Raw genomic sequence first — 21,401 nt, 5'->3', positions numbered from 1 at the left:
AAACAGCACCATCAGAAGTGGTAAGAAAGCTCTGTGCCAAGGAAGAGGAGGAAGTTGACCCTTTCGAAATCCTTACCTGAGACTTTTTACGTGTTATTTAATATTCACGGAAAACCCTAGGAGGTCGGTGGCACCATCCCTTTTCTTACTGAGTTCAGAGGTCAATTGACTTGCCTAGTGTCACATGGATATCTGGCAGACTGGGATTCCATTCGAGGTTTTAATTGATCAACGAATGCTAAATGCTTGGCTGGATCAGGGCTGAACCTGGAGGGTTGGTGGGCCAAGTAATCACTTCCTTCACCCCCACCGTTTCCTTAAGTTAGGCCACAGGGACACTTCCCCTGAGCTGGGAGAGTGAGTGAAGCCTCCCTAATCCCCTCGGCTCCCTAAGCTCCTTCTGTCTGCCAGTGTCTGTGACCGGCTGTGCAGGGGCACTCTGGTCCTGAGGCACATCCAGCAGACAAGGGCAGGGCTAGAGCTGGGGTTGGAGGTAAAGGGCAAGGTTAATTAAAATAATAGTGATGGTGGTCGTAACAGCCACCATTTAATGCCTGAGTGATGGATGGTCTCAGAGCCTCTCCCCACTGTCAGGACCCCTTTGCCCTACCCTCAGGAGGCCCCACTCAGCCATGGGTCCAAGGTCAGCTCTCTGCAGACTTGGTCTTCTGTGGCTGCAGGGAGGTGTCTAGGGGCTGCAAGACCACTTGTGACTGGGGTCATCAGCAGCCTGTGAGAAAAAGTCCCTCACCCTGTGGGGTCCTTGTCTGTGAGCAGGGTTAGCTGGCACTGACTCAAAGTGGAGTCCTGTTTCCTTGTGGAGCATTTCCTAAAGTGGTCAGCTGCCTCCTCTAATGGAAAACTGGGGGATCTGCCGAACTGAGAGACTATACAGGGCCTCAGAACCGTCAAGCAGGAGCGATTCTTGGGGCAGGTAGTGGCTGCTTCCACAGAGACCGAGCTTCCCAATGCAAAAAGCAAGAGGCTGAGGCTGGTCTATGGTGCTTATTGGATAGAGTACCCCAGACAAATGCTGGGGCATTTTAAGTTATGTATCCACCCTCCTGGAGACTCCACCTGGCCCCCAGCCTTTCTCTGGTGGCAGAAGAGACTCCTGAGTTAAGAGCTGTAGTTCTGTGAGCACACCTGAGAACATGCTCTGCCTTGTCATCTCCAGGGTCCCATGGTCCCATGGCAGCTGCCAGATCCCTTCCACTCAGCCAGTAACAGGAGGCAATGTCTCTCTTTAGTAGAGTTATGTGCTTTTTGCCACCTAACCTGGCCCTAGGGAGACAAGGTAGGGCCAGGCAAGGGTTTCCCTCAAGGGCCCTCAGGGAGAGATGACATAAAGTCAGGGATGGGGGTGTGGCAATGCACCAGGAGGAGGAGCTGACTGTTGTTTGGGGGAGGTAGCCATCTATTCTGGGCTGTGTCTGTCCTGTTGCCTGCTGGAGAGGCCAGCAATGAGTCCTGGGCCAGCCCAGATCTCACCTGTGTGTTGAATACTAAACAAGGAGACAAGTAAAATAAGTCCAGCATGAGTCAGATGCTAGGTCTGGTTTGGGGAGGCATGCCCTCAGTGCCATAAACACCTAGAGGACAATGGGAGCAGTGGATCAGAGCTTCTGCCTGCCTATACAGCACCTTTGTGCAAAGTAGGAAGAAGTCTCACTCTTGGTGGATAACCTTCTAAAAGGGCACACCTTCCTCTAGGCTAAGGCAGCCCCATTCCACAGGGTCTAATCTGTTCAATCATATACCCAACCATCAGTGACATCTGAGTGGGCTTCTGCAGCATTCAGGGGAATTTGTCAGAGATAAGGAGGCCAAGATCCAAGTGGAGGAAGCCAGACTAGCAGAGTTTGTGGAAGAACTGCAATGGGGGATGAGTCTTCAGGGTCTTGTGCCTGAGCAGTGTGGGTTGTGGGAGAAGATTCTGGAGAAGGTTTTATTTGGGTGGTAGAGGAGCCCTCCATTTAGCTGCTGAGTCAAGAGGAAGAGAGTGGAGTCCAGGAGGGTAGTAGGAGGTCGTTATGATGTTATGGATAAGAATAGATGTGGTCCAAGGATGGCTTGAGTCATGGCTGGGCTCCAGTAAGGAGAAGAGATAAGCCCCCACCCCTGGCCTCTGCCTTAGGAGAAGTGGGGCTGGCCCTGGTGGGGCGAGACAAGGTTGCCAGTCTAAAGAATGGTTTGGCATGCTCCTGGCTATAGATGCCTAGGGCAAGCATAGACTTGCACACTTTGGCTTAGTTCAGGCCCGTGAGATCCTCCCCTTACCCCACTCTGGGCTCCCGTTAGGGTAGAGAACTGACTTGAGGTCTAGGGCCATCCCAGGGTTTTGGAGATGGCAGTTATGAATTGGAACAGATGGTAGAGCTCCAGGCAGAACAGGTGGCTCTGTGGCCAGCTGGGGACATGGCTCACAAAGAAAGCCTGAATTTGTACAAGGTGCACCAGCATGGAGCAGGATTTTGCCCGCAGCACCTTCTCACAGCTCTCCAGCCTATATGGTAGGAGCATACTGACACCAGGGGGCAGCAGAACCCAGTCATTATGCTCTCCAGCTAGTGTTCTGTCCTTTGTGGTTGTAAGGATTCATAGGTTGACCTTCAGAAGGCTGAATTTGGCTCAGCTACAGCCCCAGATGGGACTCAGGACTGTCCCATACTTGGGGTGAGTGATCATGAGGCTCTGGCTTGTTTATAAAAATGGGCAAAAGTTACAGGCTTTTGTATAACAGAAGCTACACTGTGTATCCAGCCAGCACTGGGCACATAGTAGGCACTCAAATACTCATTAAGCACTAGGTGTGTGTGGAGGGTTGTTTTTATGGGATTAACTGTTGCAAACAGGCTGACTTGGCTGCTGTTTCACTGAGCACCTACCATGTGTCAAGCACCTGTCTATGATTCTCCAAACTTTCCTTCCATCCTCCCACAACACTGTGTGCTATTCTCCCCATTGCCTAGGTGAGGCCCTGAGACTCAGACAGGTTCAGTGGTGAAGCAACTTGTAAGAGCTGTGAGTCAGGCCACATTCTCAGACTTTCAGTCCAGGAAGCGACCACCAGGCATGATCAGCCAGCCATGTTAGCTAAAATTATAATAACTTGTGTTAGGCTTTCCTTAAAGGGGATCCAGGATTCTGACATGCAGAAAGGGAGGAGGAAAAGAAAAGGCATTCCAGGCCAAGGGACCTGTGTGAGGGAAGATTGGCAATAGGACTGAATGAAGTTGAAGGACCAATTCTGCTGGGCCAGTGAGGTTGCCAGAGGTGGGCTCTGCAGGCCTAGGATAACAGGCCAAGCAGCATTGGCTTTATTCTGTGCAGTGGTTGTGTCAAGGAGGTGTGGATAGAACTGGGCATGTGGATGACCAAGGTGACACTATTCCTGTGCTCCAGAAGCCTCCTCCACAAGTCCATGGTCTCCTTGAGGGCAGGGCCAGGTGTCTCATATCTATGTCCCCAACCCACAGTTGGGCACACAGGATACATAAGTGTTTATTGCATAAACTAAAGAATTCCCTGAGAGTAATTTATTTTAATAATGCGTTTTATAAGCTGTTTCCTTATCACAAGTCAATCAGTAAACAACAGATTTTGAGTGTGCTCCTGCTAGGATGCCAGGCCCTGTGCCCAGCTGGGGGATGATGCCAATATGTTAGAAGCAGTAGGGAAAAGCAGGTGTAAACTCCTTGCAGGCAGGGCCAGGTTACCCTTCACTGGAGAACCCTGAGTGCTGAGAACCAGTGCAGCCTGGAATAGAGGGAGGTGCTCCAGAAGTGTTTGCTGAATGAATGAATGAACTAGTGAACCTACAGCTTCTGGGTGACTGGTTTTGTGGAAGAGAGTCTTCTCTGAGGGCTGTTGCTTCCTTAGAGCTCCAAGGTTCCAGTCTCCTGACAGATTGGGAGCTTGGGCCACTCTGCCAAGCATAGATGAGAGGAATTCCCAGTCAAGGTCCTCACCTCACTGGATGGTCTGGTGTGATGCTCCCATTCCTTGCGTTGGCCTCGCCAGAGTTCCCACTAACCATCCACTGTGTCCACAGATTGGTGGGGTTAGGGGAGTGCTGTGGATGAGATGCTGCTTTGAGCCCTTGGGGTTGTCCTTCAGGATGCCCAGGGGTGATTCCTCATCATTTGCTCGGCTGCCTCGGGAGATCCGTGGTAGGTGTGGTTATTCCTGGGCCTACTTCCTTTGTGTAGCTCCTAATTCATGTGAATCTTGGGGCCTGGGACGGGCAGAAATGGGAAGATGGGAAGTGGATTGGAACAGAAATTCCAAGCCAAGCTGAGCTATCTATTCTGAGACCCAACCAATACTCTCAGAGCCAGAAGGATTTCAAATCCCAAGAAGTCTCACCTGACCCTATTTGCCAGCTCTTCCCAGAGATACCCTTCCTCTCCCTGCACCTAATCCAGGCATGTAGTAGGGGCGTCTGGGGGAGTTGGGAATGGCTTATGATTTGCTATCTGCCCATTTAAGCCTGTGTTCCGAGATCACTGTCTCCTGGGAATTTAGAGCAGGAAGCCAGGCCAGTGAGGGAACAATCAGCATCTTAGTGCTCAGCCCCTGGTATAAGCAAATGTGGGCTGGCACCTGTTAGGGCCAGGAACAGACTTAGTAATTGATAGCTATTGGAGAAATGAGTGAGTAGGCAGGCCCAGGTTGACTGGGCAGCTCTGGGACAGACCCTATTGACCAGTGCCTGGGACCCCGCCTCACTCTCAGCACAGCCTGGCCCACCAGTGCAGGATGTGGATTCCAAGGGACTCCTTGGAATCCACATCCTGATCAAGACTCAGCTCTGCTACAAAGCCCTGTTTTTCCCTCCAACTCATGGACTGTTGTAGGGGCTGAGACTCCCCTGTGGGACTCCTCCTGCCCACACACCCCTGTCCCAGCCTTAGCTTTGCTGCAGAACATTCTAGACACTGACTGCAGATCCTGCCTCATAAATAGGCAGAAATGTCACTGGGAGAGACAGTGAGGTCAACTAGATATTGGATAGAAAGGGCAGCTAGAGGCTACACAGCAAGGACAGTTAGAGCTGGGACAGAGAGCAGCAAGGTGGCATGTGAGCAGGCCAGTGAGATTGGACAGGGAGGTTGGCTGGAGTAAGGCCTTTAGGCCAGTGAGAGGAAGACAACTGTCAGTATGGAGAAAGTGGACTCAGTGGAGACCCATCCAGGCCTGCAGTGACCCCTTTGCTTTGGAAGGGGCAGAAGCTCTGGCCACTCTGCCCTGCCACTAGAGCTGATGCTGCATGAAGCCACATAGAACCCAGGACCCTGCTTAGTGGCTGGAGAACTTCAGTGTTCATGGTGACTGTTCTTTTCAGAAGATGGGCTGGATGTGATTCTCTGGGGACACCTCCAACTCACGCATTTTTTTTCTTTTTTCTTTTTTTTGAGACAGAGCTTTGTTCTTGTAGCCCAGGCTGGAGTACAATGGTGTGATCTTGGCTCACTGCAACCTCTGCCTCCTGGGTTCAAGTGATTCTCCTGCCTCAGCCTCCCATGTAGCTGGGATTACAGGTGCCTGCCACCACACCCGGCTAATTTTTTTGTATTTTTAGTAGAGACGGGGTTTTACCACGTTGGCCAGGCTGTTCTCGAACTCCTGACCTCAGGTGATCCAGGTGATCCACCCATCTCAGCCTCCCAAAGTGCTGGGATTACAGGTGTGAGCTGCCACGCCCAGCCAACTCATGCATATTCTGCAGGCCAACTCCCCTAAGCCTAGGTCTGTCTGTAGTGGCAGGGAGGGTTTAGAGAGAAATGGAGGTTGGACCTTCCCCCATCCAGTAGGCTGGTAGGGGATTTGGGTGCATGTGTCCCCGATCTCCTTGCTACAGACCAGATATGGAAGGCTATGACCTGTGGAGCCAACTTTTCCAGGTCATTCTGAAGTGTCCTGTCTCCTCTGCCTCCCGCTTCTGCTCCCCGGACAGTTCCATGACCTCTCACAGAGACGTGCCTGGCACCTTGGCTTCATGAAGATACTGTGTGGCCCAAACGAATACTAGTTTCCCTTAGCTCCAGAGGCTGACAAGACATATCTCCCTTGGATTTCAGGAGATCTATGGAGCATCCACCAACCCACCTATTGGTTCAAAATCAATTCCAAAGTGGTTTTGTCCTAGATGTCCTCTCAGGCTCAACGGCCACATGTGTGCTTGAGATCTTGCTGTGCTATTTCTCATGGTAGTGGGAGTCTGAGTGGCATCCATGCTCCACAGGGCACAAGGTCCGTGCTGTGGTTAATAGGCAGCTCCTGGTGACCATGGGGTGTCAGAGAAGCAGTGTTCTGGCTGCTGAAAGTCAGCCAAAAAAAAAAAAAGGATAGAAGCCTGACCTTGGCATGGAGCCTTGGTTGAAGAAGGAGCACAAGCCCTGGAAGCTAGTGATCCCACACATGGGGCTCTGGGCTGCCCTCATCCCCACCTCCCGCTCGAGGGCACTTGTGGCAGCAGGAGTGTGGGCACCAGGCAGAAGACACACGTGGCCTCCATTATTAAAAGTCCTCTCTGTGCACTGCAGGGTCTTCTTGTGTACCAGCACTTTTTTCTTCCCATTTCTTTCTCCATGTTTACCATCAACACTGAAAATGACTGAAGTTTCCTTATACAAAAAAAAGGTGCTACTCCAGACTCCGCCACTACTGTTTTTGAAAAGCACAAAACCAACAGAGCCTCAGAGGGGGGCTGACCCTCTTTCTGGATCCCACCTCCATCCCTCCAACCTTACGTAGTGCTTTCCTCAGCAGCCACCGAGGCCTCCAGTTCCCTCTCCAAAGATGGTGGGTCCCTTCCAGTGGGTGCAAAGTGAGAGCCCCAGTGATTGGTGTTCACAGTGGGTCAGTGTGAACAACGCCCAATGGCTTGCCTGAGCCAGCTGGGGCCTCGTTTTGCTTTGGTCTGAAAAACATTTTTGTTTTCTGGTGAGAACAGCCCCAGCCTGGCCAGGAGCCGGCCAGCGGCAGGAATACAAACTCTTTCATGTGACAGACCCAAGTAGAGTGATGCCCTGCGGCCAGCAGCAGGCCCTCCCCTGCCGCTCCTGGGAGGCGGCCATTTGCATATTTCCCATTCATCCTGGCCTTGAAAAGGAGGCCTGAGTTCCCAGTGCTCCTGCCCTCTGAGGGCTGAGCCGCTCCAGTCTAGTGTTAACTCCGTGAACACTGTAGGCTCTCACAGGACAACAGCAGAACTTGACCGCTTGCTGCCGGAGGGAGAGCAGCTTAAGGCTGCAGCTGCTGTGCCGCCTGACCTCCAGAGGGGGGATTCAGGAGGTGGCAGATTCCCGTTGACCAGTACAGTCTTTTGCTAAACTGGAGGAAATTCAGATTTGTTTCTTCTTGTGGCATTCAGAAGAGGAATTTTGTCAGACTATGGGGATGCCAGAATATTCAGCTATTTACCAAATTTGCCAGAAAATGTGCCCTTAACCAAAGGCAAAACTCTTTTTGTCTTGCTCACTTTCCAGTCTACAAAAAAATTCAATGACTCTGGAATGGTAGGTGAAGGAGCCATGCCGGATCCTGGCTGTAGCAGCAATCCCTTTGCCAAGGATGGAGGAGCACAGCTTGCCTGGGGCACTTTTGCATCCCCAGGGCTGAGTGCCATTAGCTTGTGGGCTGTGACTCTGAAGGCATGAGGCAGATATACAGTACCCATCACCATCTTTTTCCTTTCTCCCATAGCTAAGTGCCATCCTGCCAGCCTGAGCTTCCTGCCCCAGTCCTCAGTGCAGCCAGGCCTCTGCCTCCTTCCCGCCACTGTGTGAGGGCTCCTGCCAGGGGCCCCAACATCTTAGAGGCTCTTCCTGTGACTTACCAACCCACTTCTGTCCCTCTTCTATAGCCCTGTTCTCTACCCTTTCCCACCCAGCTCGGATCCTCTCCGCGTTCTCCCTCCCTGGCTAAGGATGTCTCAGGTTCTGTCTTTTGTGCATTTCTCCCCTAGCACGTGTCCCCAGGAGACCAGCAGGGCTCCTAAGTGAACAAGCAGGCAAGCAAATCCCTCTGTTGCTCCCCCCACCTCAGTGACCCCCAACCATATATTGGCAGGACCCTCCCTACTTCAAGGAGCTTCCCTCTAGCTGGAGGAGGTCGCATCCCATCCTGCTTGTACCCCAGCCACCTGCAGTTGAGCTCTGAGTGCATGGCCTCGCCATGAGCAGCCCATATGCGCTTTACTGGTTCAAGCTTAATTTGCAGTGTGTCCTAAGTTTGAGCCAGGGGCAGAAATGAATCATTGCTCCTGAGGCGAGGACACCAGCAGTCCTAACGTGGACATGGCCAGAAAGGCAAAGTATCATGTTACAGCCACAGGATCTGGCTTCCTGCACAGGAGGGCCTGGCCAGGGAGTGTCCCTGTGCCTGTGAGGTGATGGTGGCCCTGGTCAGTATTCCTAGGGTCCTGCCTGCTGTCCCAGGGCTTGGCGTGGAAGGATCTGAACTCGTCCACACCATCAGTCCTGGTTATCATACGCTGTAAATATTTCCAAAGGGACTACTGCTGTTTTTTTAGCCCTTGCTGTCCCTCTTTGCTCTGAGAACTTTGTCCTGCCTGATTCATGGTGAGGGCAACCTTTATCTCAGAGCGTGTGAAAGACACTGTGTATCTGTTTGCTCCTCTGTTCTCAAGGCTATTCGTATTTTAAAGTTCCTGAAAGCATTGTTTGTGCCTGGCTTCCTGGTGCTAGCATCAGGAATGTGGACCCACATTCCCTGAGCAGGGCTTAGGGTGAGTGAGATTTTTGAGAGGTACTGTCATGAGGATGGGGAGGCCAGTGGGCAGTGGAGGCCGCTAAAGGGAGGCATGTTCACAGTGAGCTTGGGCTAGTTGCAACAGGTGGCTCTGTACTCAGTCACAGCCAGCCTTAGTTGGGCCTTTCTACATTCAAGGGGCTTAATTGAACCATCAGAACTATGATCAGGCTCCTTGGGGAGGCCTGGCAAGTGAGCCACCATGTAACCTGGCAATCCTGTATCATATCCTGGGCCTCTATCTCATGGGGGATGTACAGTGGGTCTCACCTGGCAATTCCCAAGTCGGGGAGGCTCTTTGCTCCATTTCTGCCCTGGTCTTATGTGGTTCTGCGAATCTAATTAAAAACCAAGAGGAAAATGGAGAGCAAACCCTTCTCTCACATCAGAGAAGCTTGAATCCCTGTGTGGAGAAGGCAGGTGTTGGGCAAGTGTGCGCTGCTGTGTTTGCACCTCTGCAGGTCAGGGTTGCACATGTGTGACGGTGAAGGCTGTGCATTTCTTAACCTGGCAACTGGGCTGCACACTGCTTGGGATGAAACTACTCCCTCAGCTCTATGCCTCTGGCACTCTGTGGGATTTCCCACTGACCACTGGATTTCCTGCCCCAGAGGCTGCCTTGAGAAGCATTAAAGGAAGCTTTCATATTGAAAACATCTCTGAAGATATTTGGAGAAAAGTAAGGGTCCTGCCTAGAAGAAAGGGGAAGTGACTTTCTGGGTTGATCAGGGGTCCTCAGATATTTGTTCATTTTAATCAGGGTGGGTTGGGGGAAGCTAGGGCCAAGTTCCAGATGAGGGTCGCTGAGGCAGGACGCTCTTCTCATGGCTCACCCCGATGGTAGGGTGAGTAGTGGAAGCCGTTATCAGCTCCAGGGAAGGTGTTGCAAGCCTGTGGGCTCTAGACTTGCCGGGCAATTGGGCAAACAGCTTTCAAGAGGGAGCTCAGAGCACTGGGTCCTGTCCTGGGACATTCTTGCAGCAAGGGAGCAGGGTTAAATTTGGGTGGACAGTGGCCCAGTGCAGGCAGACTCGTAATTGCCCAGAAGCACCTGATGTGAGTAGGGCCTGGGCATGGTGGTAAGCTGGGTCCTGTGGCCTAGACTTGTCTTTTACTTATTAGCAGTTGCCACCATGAGTCTAGCTGTCTATCTTATGATCAGAATGAGTGTCCAATTCAAAATACGCAGTGATCATATTTGTGTGCTCAGCCGCATGTTAGCTATGGAAGTAGTAGTGAAAATGCTATGGAAGTAGCCACCCACACCCCTAAGCCTCACAGATCTTGCAGTAGTGAGACCCCCGAGAGCCCCTGGGACCTCAGTCTCTCAGTCTGGCAGAGGTGCTGCAGGACTTCAGAGCTCAGCTTCCGTCCTAATAGGCAAGGGTGTGGGTTCTGGCTCCAGGGTGACCATTCCTGTGCAAGCTAGGCAACAGTATCTCTTAGTGCAGGCATGAGAGCAGGGCTGCTGTGCTGCCCTGGGGTCTTGTGGTGGAGATCAGCCACTATCTTCCACCTGCTGGCTCTGATCCTTGGTCCAGAGTGTCCTCACTCCCCAGAGCATCCCTAAGCAGATGTTTTATCTGGAACTGTGCCATTTCTTTCCTCTTCCCAAGTAGATTGGCTGTGACCTTGTGGGGGTGGGGAGCAGAGGCAGCCCCTGGGAGAGGCTGGAGGCAGACTCTCCCGGGTAGATGGTACAGTCGCCCTCAGTGCCAGAGAGCTAGCATCCCCATCCCCTACTCCCCACTACTTCCTGTCAGCCCCCACCCCCTACACACATAAACTCATGCTCACTGCAGTCCCAAGCCCATAGCAAAGGCCTGGCCCTAATCATTGTCTCAAATGGATGTGTAAGGAGGCTTTGTTCTTAAGAAACCCACTTGGCAAACTCCCTTTCAGAACTGCAAACAGGGTGGGGTGAGGGGAAAAGCAGGGGGGTGTAAGCTGAGGCTCTGGCACGCTGGCAGGGTGAGGGTTAAAGCTGGGTTGCTTGGCTCTGAGCTGATCTGAGCCAGCACCGCCCTGCATGCAGATGGAGGTGGGGCTGGCGGGGGCCTTGAGGGGCCAGCAACTCCTTACAGAACTGCTCTGTGCCCTGTTCCCTGCCAGACCTGCTCCCACAGCCACCAGGGAGCCTGCGCTACCACTGCTAACGCCTCTACCACCACCCGGCTTCTCAGAGCAGGCGGCTGTTGCCATCGACTGTCCCCAGGAGGGCAGACTCGGGGCAGGGCCTTCGCCACTTTTGTGCTTTGATCAAGATGTGGTAACTTCTTTCCCTGGGCCCCACAGGCCCTATAAAGGGAGGCTGGTTCTAGTGGGACGAGCTCAGCCGCCTCCTCAGTGCCAGGAGCCTGCTGGAAAGGTAGGGTGTGAATGCATCTACTTGTGCAAGTTGTCTTTGAGCCCCTTTGGCTTGCAAAGAGATGGAGTAACTGCTTCAGCTACTTACTATCTACTAAGTGTTTCCCTTACTACATGCCTGGCACTGCACTCTCTGTCCATGAGCTTGTTTGAGATGAGTCCCAGAGGGGCAAAGTGACCTGCCCAAGGCCACACAGCTATCAAGAGACTGAGTCAAGATTTGGACCCAGGTCAGTTCAGCACCGGAATACCCACTTTGGGTCCTCTCCCAAGCTCATTTGCTAGGGTCCCTGGGCCCTGGGAGAGGTTGTAGTTTTCTTTTTAGAGCTCTTCACTTGGAGTTGAGGAGATTCTTTGATGATTTGGTGGCTGGGCTTGAGCTTCCCCACCCTTTTTGAAGACCTCAGAGGTTTGCAGAGGCCCAGAACTCCATCATATGAACTCCTATTAGAGAGGCTGATACAGAGGAAGCTGGAGTGATTCAAAGGGGAGGGAAGAATCTGAGGATCATGGAGAGCCTCAGTGTGAGCATTAGTTTGGACTCTGGTCCTAAGGCAACAGGAAGCCAGATAAGGTTTTTGAGCAGTGGCATGACAGGATCCTATCCACATATCAGGAAATAACTTTGGTAACAGGACAAGCAACTGTTAGAGCGAGGAAACCTATGGAGAGGGTGGTATGGGAGTCTGGGCTGTGCTTGGTGGTGGCTGTCAGGCCAGGGGCTGTTGGGGTAGAGAGGAGTGGTCGGGTATCCAGCTAGACAGTGAAGCCTAGAGTATTGAGGTTAGGAGGCTGGACCAGCAGAGAGTTCTTGGAGCCATGTCAGGGTCCCCAGGGCCATTTCCACAGTGACTGTGCTCTGGGGCTTTGCTTCTGCCACCCCGCCACCTTGGAGCCAACATATTTCCCACCAGGGCTCCTTTCTTCCTGTTCTCTCCCATGCTGGATTGCCCTAAATCAGCAGAGGGCATGCTGAGGTGGGAGGAAGTTCCAGTTTCCTCAGCCTTAGCTACCACTTGGTATTCTGAACTGGTCTGTGCTGGAGAAAAAGATGTCGGATATTCCAGGAAGAGAGGAGGAGGTGGCTAGTTCATGTTAGGTGGCTTGTTCATGCCTGGGTCCTCCTGCCAGGTGAATATTTACAAATACAGCCACTCACCTGGCAACACCAGCACCACTGATTCCCTTGAGTGCTGGCCACACTCCTCTTGCCCCCGACACACACACAATGCACATCTCTGCTGCAGCCAAGAGAGTCTCTTGGAGTATGGAAGGAGGCAGTACGGCTGGGACCCTAGAGACCACCAAGCCCTACCCCAGGTCAAAAGAGAGGTGTGGAGGTCAGAGGAGGCCAAGGCCCTGTGAAATAATGAGATGAGACCAGACTCCAAGGCCTAGGCTCTGCCCTCCCCATGCCAAAGGCTTGGTGGCTTGGGCTGGCTCTGAGGCCCATGTCCTCAGGGGACCTGGACTCGCAGCACTGCCTTGCAGTGGCTCCCAGGTCTGAAGGGAACCTCAGTGTAAATGCAAGCAGTTCTGACTGTCTGAGAAGGTCGATAAGCCTGAAAGAACGAGACCCTCTGGTTGCTGCCCAGCCAAGGTAGGGTACAGGCCCAGCCTCAAGGCCAGAGGAGCTGCCACTGCTGCAAATACCTCCTTCAGGGTGAGCACCTAAGTAGAAGTTGTAAGGAGGAGTGGGCAGCCAAGCCCTTTGCACACTGCCTTCCATCACCCCAGGTAGGAGGAGAAGGACTCAGCCAGGAGAAGATGGTGAGTTCTTGATGTGAGGCCAGGAAGAAGCCCACCCATGTCCATAGCGAAAAATAGCAAATGACTGGCCCAACTGGCTGGTCCCCTCATACATGCTCTGGTGGCCCTGCACTTCCCCCAGCCCCTGAACCTGGGCCTGGGCTCTTCCAAGCAGCTGGAGCTGGTTGTCTGTGGGTTCAGTGCCAATGCGAAGGAAAGGATGGATTGTGGGAGTGGGCCCAGTGTTGGCAGGGGTTGGGGTGGCCATACCACATGAGGGTCTGGCATTGAGACTGCAGTCTTGGGCTTGAGTCCATGTTCTACTACTTGTTTACTGTGTGCCTCACTTGCTGAACAAGGTGCCTTCTCCAGTGGAGTCTCTGTTCTCCCACCTTAGAGGGAGTACCTGCAGCTGTTGTGAGGGTCAAACAGTACAGTGTGTAGGAAAAGGCTGCCCAGGCATCAGGAATTCAGGAATTTTAGGCCAAGTCCCCTTCTTCCTCCCACTGAGGACCATGGTAATATGGTGACTACTGAAAGCTCAGCATATCCAAGAGGCCAGCCTCACAGACTTGTAGCACTGATCTTTGTATGATATTTTGTGGGCTCAGTGCCTTATTTTCTGCACAGAATATTCTGTTCCCTAAGTGTCCCATGTGCTCTTTCAACTCCAGCCTTTGTATATTTACTTTCCTCTGCCAGGCCACCCTTTCATCTTTATCTTTCATTCTCAGGATCAATATCACTTCCTGCCAGAAGCCTGCCCTGACTCCCTCGTACCTGAGTCAGGCAGCTTTTCTGGCTCCCCATGTCTGATCATAACACTGCCCATTTCCTCATGTGTCCTTCCCATGGGACCGAGGGCAGGCCCAACTCTGAGCTAGATGAGAACAGGGACTGTGTGAGGGTCTGCCAGATGGGTGGAAAGACAGATGGATGACTTGGCTAATCTGGGCTGTGCTCTGTAAAAACTCTAGCATTGCACCGAATGCCACAATACGCAAATCTCAGAGTCTGTGAGCATCTGCCAAGGACCAGGGACTGGTGGTAATGAGGTATACTTCCAGGGTTCCCTTTAAAACTTTTGGGGTATACAGCTGAGCCCTCGTGCTAGGCATGAGTTTCTTGGTCCTTGGCTTCTCAGATCATTAAGTCAGTTCAGCTCCTTTAAGAAAAATGTGCATCAGCTCAGAACCCACACTAAGAGTTGGTGAGTGTGTCTGGATTTCTACTAAGTAGTGCGTCATTTATCTGATAGGCCTGGCTGTGATTTCTTCTTCCCATCTATAGCTTAGGGAAGTAAATGTCCCAAGAAGGCCACCTAGTCACCTACCCAGAGTCTTCTCCAGAGTGATTTTCCCTGGTGAATCTACTGTGGTCTATAGCTTGGCCTCTGCTTTATTATGCAGAAGCTGAATTGGATGGATATGCTAGGAGTGGGTTGTTCCTCCAGGATGGTCTCATAACTGACCCAGCTCAAGGAAGCTCCTATTAAAACTGGATTTCCAGCTCAGGAGCTCAGTGAAAATACCACACTTGGCTGGAGGCTCACCCAGAGCCTGTGGGTGGCTGATGAGTGTTCCCAGGACTCAGCCTGCTGTGCCATCTGCAGGGCATAAACTCCTTCTGTGGGGCCACAGTGTCCAGGCCAAATCACCTCTGCCCAGTGCTTGTACCAGGCCTGCTCCTGACCCCTTTTCATGTGTCCTGGGCTGAGCAGTCCTCTTGGTTTGACAAGCATATTCTTTAGCCATCTCTTTAGTCCTCTGAATATGCCAGATGCAGTGCAAGGGGCTTTAAATGTCTAAATGGTACTGCCCTCATTTTAAAGATGGGGAAGTGGAGGTTCAGAGAAGAAGGAAAGGCTCAACCTTGCATTGCTCATAAGAGAAGGAGAAGGAATTATAACTGAAGAGTTTTTTGTGTGTCTCTGCAATGACTTTGCACATCACTGACTTCATCTCTGGTGTCATGATGTTATGGTTTAACACAAATGCCATTTATTGGGATTTCAGCAGATCTCCCCTCTCTCAGGGGTCAAGCAATTTTTTGGCTCATATCCCATGGCTGCAGAGTAGCCACTATTGCATTCTCCTTGTTTCCCTTCTTGGAAGCACAGCCATGCTTCCAAAGGCTGAGGGCCTGTGAGGAGGGTGCCTGTGGTGGTACAGGGCAGCCTCGAGCCCACCCTGCCATCACTGGGCTGGCAGACCTGTAGGTGCCTCTAGCCTCAGGTCCTACTAGGCAGTGACATGAGGGAGTTCCACTGGGGATGCCAGCACCCATCACCTGGCCCACCCTTGATACTTTCCTCAGTTCCAAGCAAGGTACAGAACCCTTGAGCCAAGCTGGCTGTGTATTTGCTCTGCCAACACTGCCTCACTTAGTGGCCAAGAGGAGGATGCTGCAGGCCCCTGGGGCCTGCTTCTCTTTCAACCATTCTCCAGTGCTTCTCACAGAGACCTTCCCTCTGTCTACCCCAGGGCATCTCCCATGTCTCCCTGATGGGCCCACTGTACCCACTTGGGCTGTAGTGGGTGAGGGTGGCTTCCTGGCCGCCATCTGTGACATGGCGGGAGATGTTGGTCCTCCGGGTGGCGCACACAGCACTCCGCTGAGCCATTTCTCTCTGAGTCATGGTTTCTCTTCCTACCAGTTTAACACCTGCTCTCCTCTGCCACTTGCCTTGCCTCTGAACACTTGCTGATGGGATCAGGGAGGACAACACAGGGCCCAGTTACGGTGGGGCCAGCTGTCCTCTTGGTACTCGCTCAGGGACAGTGCAGAGCCATAGTGCTCATACAGTCAGATAGGTCTTCACCTTCACATCATGAGGGCTGGAGTATCTGTCAGGGCTGATCTGTAGTCTTTGCCCTGCCCCCACTTTGCTCTTGCTCAGGGTCAGGGCCTGGAGTTGGGAGATTAGAGGTAGAGGGGGAGGAGCCTGCATTTCTTCACCCGTGGGCACTGTGCTGAGCACTTCTGCTGCCCTTCCCTCTTCTCCACACCCCAGGAGCAAAGATAAGTAAAATGCTATGACAGCAGTCACACAGGAGAACAGAGCACCCAGGCCTTGAGGTCCAGGAAGCATCATTCCCAGAGCTGCCAGAGCAGTGGCCCTGGAAAATATGGAAGCAGCTGTCAGCCATGGCCCAGGGCCTGAGCGTGTGGTTCTCAGGAAAAGTGGGCAGGATATCTGACTGTCAGGTGTGACGGCAGAAGGTTCTGGCCTCTTCCTGGGAAAGGCCCTTCTAGGTAGCCAGCTTCTGGGGTGCACTCTGTACATCCCAACTCCCCCAGGGCCTGCCCTGCAGTGTTTCAGACCAGATATCAGGTCCTGTGACCCAGGACCCCTCCCTAACCTGCCCGTCAGGTCTCTTGCCTCATCTGACTCTTGTTTTCAACAGAGTTTGTCCTCTCACTTCTGGAGAAGATGCAGACACAGGAGATCCTGAGGATACTGCGACTGCCTGAGCTAGGTGACTTGGGACAGTTTTTCCGCAGCCTCTCGGCCACCACCCTCGTGAGTATGGGTGCCCTGGCTGCCATCCTTGCCTACTGGTTCACTCACCGGCCAAAGGCCTTGCAGCCGCCATGCAACCTCCTGATGCAGTCAGAAGAAGTAGAGGTGAGCAGGGTAGGAGACGTTCCACTGCAGAAAGTAGGGGGCGGAGGACAGGCATCTTGGAAGTAGAAGCCAGACTTGTGGCTTATTTGACCTCACAAGGCCCAGAGAAGGTCTGTCTCCCCTGGCAGTCAGCCACTTAGCTCTGCAGCAGCCTTGGGCAGGGTCTCCTACCAGGCACTCCTTCTGCCTCTCCCAGGAACTGCCTCTGGGCAGAGCCTGACCTGGGCCTTGCACTGGGCCTCTGGTTTGCCTGCTTCTCGGGTAGGAGGGCCTTGGCTCATTGGTATTGCAGTAGGAAGCCTAAGTAGGTTCTTGAGGAGCTTCCTGGTATATTCCCTCCCAAATTCTCCCGGTCTGGTGCTGGGACCCAGGATTCAGCCCACCCCTGGCCCTGCTCTCCCTGAGTACATGGACTCACACATGGTGCCACCAGGGGGAAGACAATACAAGTGCCAGTGGACAAGGGTGTTCTAGGCTAAGCCTGGAAGGACTGGTGAGGCGTGTTTCATTATTAAGCTTATGGAATTTATTTTTGCCTTTTAAAAATTTGCTTTTTCTCCTCTTTAATTCTGTTAATTTGGAATAGATAATGTATCCTCATAGTCCAGAACAAACAAATGGAATGTACTGAAAAGCTTCTGTCTTCTTCCTTGCTCTCCCAGTTCTCTTCCCCTGAGGCAACCTGCTAATGCTCTGTCCTGGCCATGAGCAGATGTGTAGAGACACTCACCACGCTTTAACTCATATCCACCACATACCCTGTTGTGCACCTTGCCTTTTGCTCTTGACAGTGCACCTTGGCGATCATAAGCATGTTTTGCCTTGTAGGGGAGGGTGCAGGTTGAGGTAGGGGCTGGGATCTTCAGGGCATTTTTCCAGCAGAATGGTATGTGCAAAGGTGCAGGTATGTGCACATGGGGGCTTTGTGTGGGATGCTAGGTAGTGGAGAGGGGCCGGAGATGGGCTGGCCAAGTGCTGTTGAGAATGCCCTTTGGTGACTGGCAGTCCTGGGTTTGAAGCCTGGCTGTGCCTCTGAGTTGTATGGCCCTGGGCAGTTTCTTAACTCTCTGAGCCTCAGGGGTCTCAGTTGTAAAGTGTGTAATAAAAAGAGCACCTGCTTTCTAAGGTGTGGTAAAGATTGGGTGTGATGACCCAGAGAAGTCACTAAGGACAGCTGTTTTTGGTTAAGCTTGTGATTATATCACATCTGGAGAGGTCAGCAAGGACAGAGCCCTGTGAACTGTGCAGGGACCAGCAGAGGGAACAGCGTGGAGCTATTTGAGGTTTTCAGTAGGGAGAGACATGGCCAGTTTGTGCCGTAGAAAGGTGGGTGTGACAGGGGCAAGCGTAAGAAAGCAGCTGCAGGCATCTGGGTTGGAGGTGACAGTGGTCTGGATGGTATCAGAATGGTGAGAGGGATGACCCTGGCTCGTGCGTAGGGGCCACTGAGTGAGTCACCTTGTGGGTCTGGAAGACAGGACATGGGATGAAGCTAATGCCTCCCTTCCTGGAATGACTGCATCCTCCCTTGCCTCATCCCCCAGGAGCCCAGAAAGCCAGAGTGGCTGCACCAGAGTAGGCAAAGGAGACAGTGGTAGGAAATGAGATGGGAGAGGCAAGAGGGGCCGGGCCTGGCAGCATTGACTGTACCTGCTGTGTGGTGAGAAACAATTCAGATCTTGTCACCCCCTCTGGCCTAAAACCCTTTCCTGGCTCCCCATTACCCTCAACCTCAAGTCCAGATTCTACCTTGATCTGCAGCCTCTCTGGCCTCCTCCCCCACCATTGCCATCTGGAGCTCCATGAATTGCCTACAGTTCCCCAAATGCACCTGTGCCTCCTGCCGGTGCATTTGCATGTGGTGCTGCTTATACAGGGTTGCTGTTCCCTCCTCCTCACTCTGTCCGGCAACCCCCATGCATCCTTCAAAGCCCAGCTTGGCAGCTGATCGATAACACACACGCCCAGTGTTGAGCCTCTTCTGTCCCTGGCATACAGTCTCTCCTTGTACCATATCTGTTGCCCAAGTAACAGCTGGGTCTGATTGGATGTGTCCCAGCTTCTCTTGCAGGTCTTAGGTGGGCTTGGTCCTTGAAAGCACTGGCCAATCAGAACTTTCCACTCCAAAACAGTCGGGAGTTGCCTGTGGTTTTGAGTTTGGCTGTTTGCTTTCTGGTTCTCACAGATGTTTTTTTCCTTAGACCTGCTGTTCCAAGAGGTGGCAGGCTCTGGCCCAGCCCAGGGTAGCTCAAATAGTGCTTGAAGAAGAGGTGGAGCTGTGATACTGGAGAGTGGGTTTGGGCACCCTGGGGAAGGGTGACAGGGTGGAAGGGGAGGAGGCAGGAGAAGGCTGGCTCCTCGCCCTACTCACCAGCACAGAGGGGGTTTGCCACTTTCCCACTCTGCATCCGTGCCACTTTGGACCCAGGAACTTGCTGCCTGCCTCTCCTCCTCCATTGCACATGAACATAATTCAGCCTGTCCTCCCTCCCTAGCCTCCTAGGCCTCTGTGCCTGGGACAGAACCTTCAGCACAGTCCTCTAACTCACATCATTATGTGAATGATGGGTGGCAGCCTTCTTAGCTAACACCACACCCAACTGATCCTTAACTCAGGGACATAGCAGTAGATGATGGGATGGGAGATACCTTGGCAGGTTGTTCCTGAATCCAGCCAATACTCCCCACTGTGTTGTATGAATGAGCCATGGGTATATATGACTATTAACTGAAAACTCTGGACATTCTGTGTATGCTGACCTGCTGTGTGAATGCTGTATGTGTGTGTGGAGTTTGTATGTGGGGACACTGGTATATTCAGCCTTTATGCATGAGCCAACTATGTCGGAGTGTGGCTACATGCAGGTTGAGTGTGTACAGTCCAGGTGTGTGTAGTCCATGTGTACGCGGGCACACAGATGCCACAGTGCTAACTGCATGCACAGGTTGTACATCTGAGCTGTGTACAGCCTTGTGCATGCTGCAGCCCTCTCCTGGCACCTCTACCTGCCTCAGCCAACTTCTCTGGCCGGTGCTTGGCTTGCAGGACTGTGGCGGGGCACGGCGATCTGTGATTGGGTCTGGCCCTCAGCTACTTACCCACTACTATGATGATGCCCGGACCATGTACCAGGTGTTCCGCCGTGGGCTTAGCATCTCAGGTGAGAAGGGTGGGGGGTGTGGAGGGGCTGTGTGGCAGGGGTTGAGTGGGTGCAAGGGTGGGTATGCAAGCATGATACCAGGGCCATGGCAGGTGAGCTATCCCCAGGTTCAGTGGAGAGAAGCTACTCCTGGCCTTCCTCCCACCAGTCAGAGAAGCAGCTGCATTATATGGCTAAAGGGCTGACCTCAGCTTTGTTCCAGCCCTTGGGGCAGCTTGACCTTAGGCCATCACTTGGCCCACACTCTATACTCTTGGGGAGCCTTGAACTGCCAGGCCACTGGCTGGCATGGTTCTGAACCCGAACCTCTGAGATGTCTGGGTGTTCTCAGGGTAAGAGGCAAAGAGAAGCAGCCTACCACCTCCTCCCAGTGGTCCCCAGGTGTCTGTATCCTTTGGGTCTGTGATAAGGATCACCACACAAATTATGGTGGGGACTGGGCGCTGCATCATTCCCCATTTCCAGACCTCCCTGATCCCTGGGGTGATGCCGTACTTATGTGCTTTAGGCCCTCGTGGGCTTCAGAAGATTAGACAGGTAGCTGGCAGTGCAGGAGGGCAGTTCACTTGGCCCATGGACACACTACAGTATGGGATGTCCATCCAGGTTTCTGATGGGCAGATGCAGGTGGCACACCCACTCTGACCCCTCCCTGACACAAGGCTTTCTTATCTGTCTACAGGGAATGGGCCCTGTCTTGGTTTCAGGAAGCCTAAGCAGCCTTACCAGTGGCTGTCCTACCAGGAGGTGAGTGATACAGGGGCCCCACCCTGGCCACCCATACAGATCTGGCACTCAGGGCAGGTAGGGAGGGATGTGGGCACCTGCTGGGTCTCGGAGGGTCATTTATTTCCCTGGCCTGTCTGCCAAACTCCCGGCAACAGCCTCGAAGGGCTTCCAGCATACCCGGGTTGGAAGTCAGGGAGGTCCCTCAGATCTATAAGAATCCTGGCTGGGTGTGGTGGCTCATGCCTGTAATCCCAGCACTTTGGGAGGCCAAGGTGGGTGGATTGCCTGAGCACAGGAGTTCGAGACCAGCCTGGGCAACGCAGTGAAACTCTGTCTGTACTAAAATACAAAAAATTAGCCAGGTGTGGTGGCATGCACCTGTAATCCCAGCTACTTGGGAGGCTAAGACAGGAGAATTGCTTGAACCTGGGAGGCAGAGGTTGCAGTGAGCAGAGATTGTGCCATTGCACTCCAGCCTGGGTGACAGATCAAGACTCCATCTCAAAAAAAAAAAAAAGAATCCCTCCTGGGGATCTCCTTCCCCTGTTGAAGAGTCCTTGTTTTCCCATCACTTCACCACATCTGTGTGCAGGTGGCCGACAGGGCTGAATTTCTGGGGTCCGGACTTCTCCAGCACAATTGTAAAGCATGCACCGATCAGTTTATTGGTGTTTTTGCACAAAATCGGCCAGAGGTAAGCACCCACCTTGACTGGTTTTAGAGGGATTTGTGGAGTAGGGGTTGGCTACCATGGAATAGTCCTGCTTTCACTGTTTGTAGGGCCCAGGACAAAAGAAAAAACAGAGACCCTTGGGCTATGCCACCACTCCTCTTCCCAGCCTGGCTCTGCCCCTCATCAGCACTGGCCACCCCAGCCACGCTCCATCCACACCCCACCCAGCTCTACAAACAGCTGCCCCGTGAGCCAATGGGGAGGAAAGACCTGAGGAATAGGCTCATGCGGGCCATGGAACTGTCCTTGCGGCAGT

At 52.9% G+C, this 21,401-nt stretch overlaps 1 protein-coding gene across 6 annotated transcripts in view; it reads left to right on the top strand.

The window, feature by feature from the left end:
• ACSL6 (acyl-CoA synthetase long chain family member 6) overlaps positions 1-21,401 on the top strand; it is a 65,103-nt gene that overhangs the window by 1,335 nt on the left and 42,367 nt on the right. For 4 of the 6 annotated variants that reach the window (XM_054555919.2, XM_063724241.1, XM_024247585.3 and 1 more), the window contains exons 2-5: positions 16,302-16,522; positions 19,569-19,683; positions 20,366-20,430; positions 21,005-21,106. In XM_054555919.2, the coding sequence (XP_054411894.1) occupies positions 16,328-16,522; positions 19,569-19,683; positions 20,366-20,430; positions 21,005-21,106 (477 nt within the window). In that variant the 5' untranslated portion in view covers positions 16,302-16,327. The remainder of the gene's footprint in view (positions 1-16,301; positions 16,523-19,568; positions 19,684-20,365; positions 20,431-21,004; positions 21,107-21,401) is intronic. The other 2 variants (XM_063724242.1, XM_054555920.2) reach the window with 1 other exon arrangement.

Source organism: Pongo abelii, chromosome 4 (genome assembly GCF_028885655.2).
Source record: "Pongo abelii isolate AG06213 chromosome 4, NHGRI_mPonAbe1-v2.0_pri, whole genome shotgun sequence".
NCBI classification, from domain to species: Eukaryota; Metazoa; Chordata; class Mammalia; order Primates; family Hominidae; genus Pongo; species Pongo abelii.
This window is presented reverse-complemented; position numbering and strand designations above follow the sequence as displayed.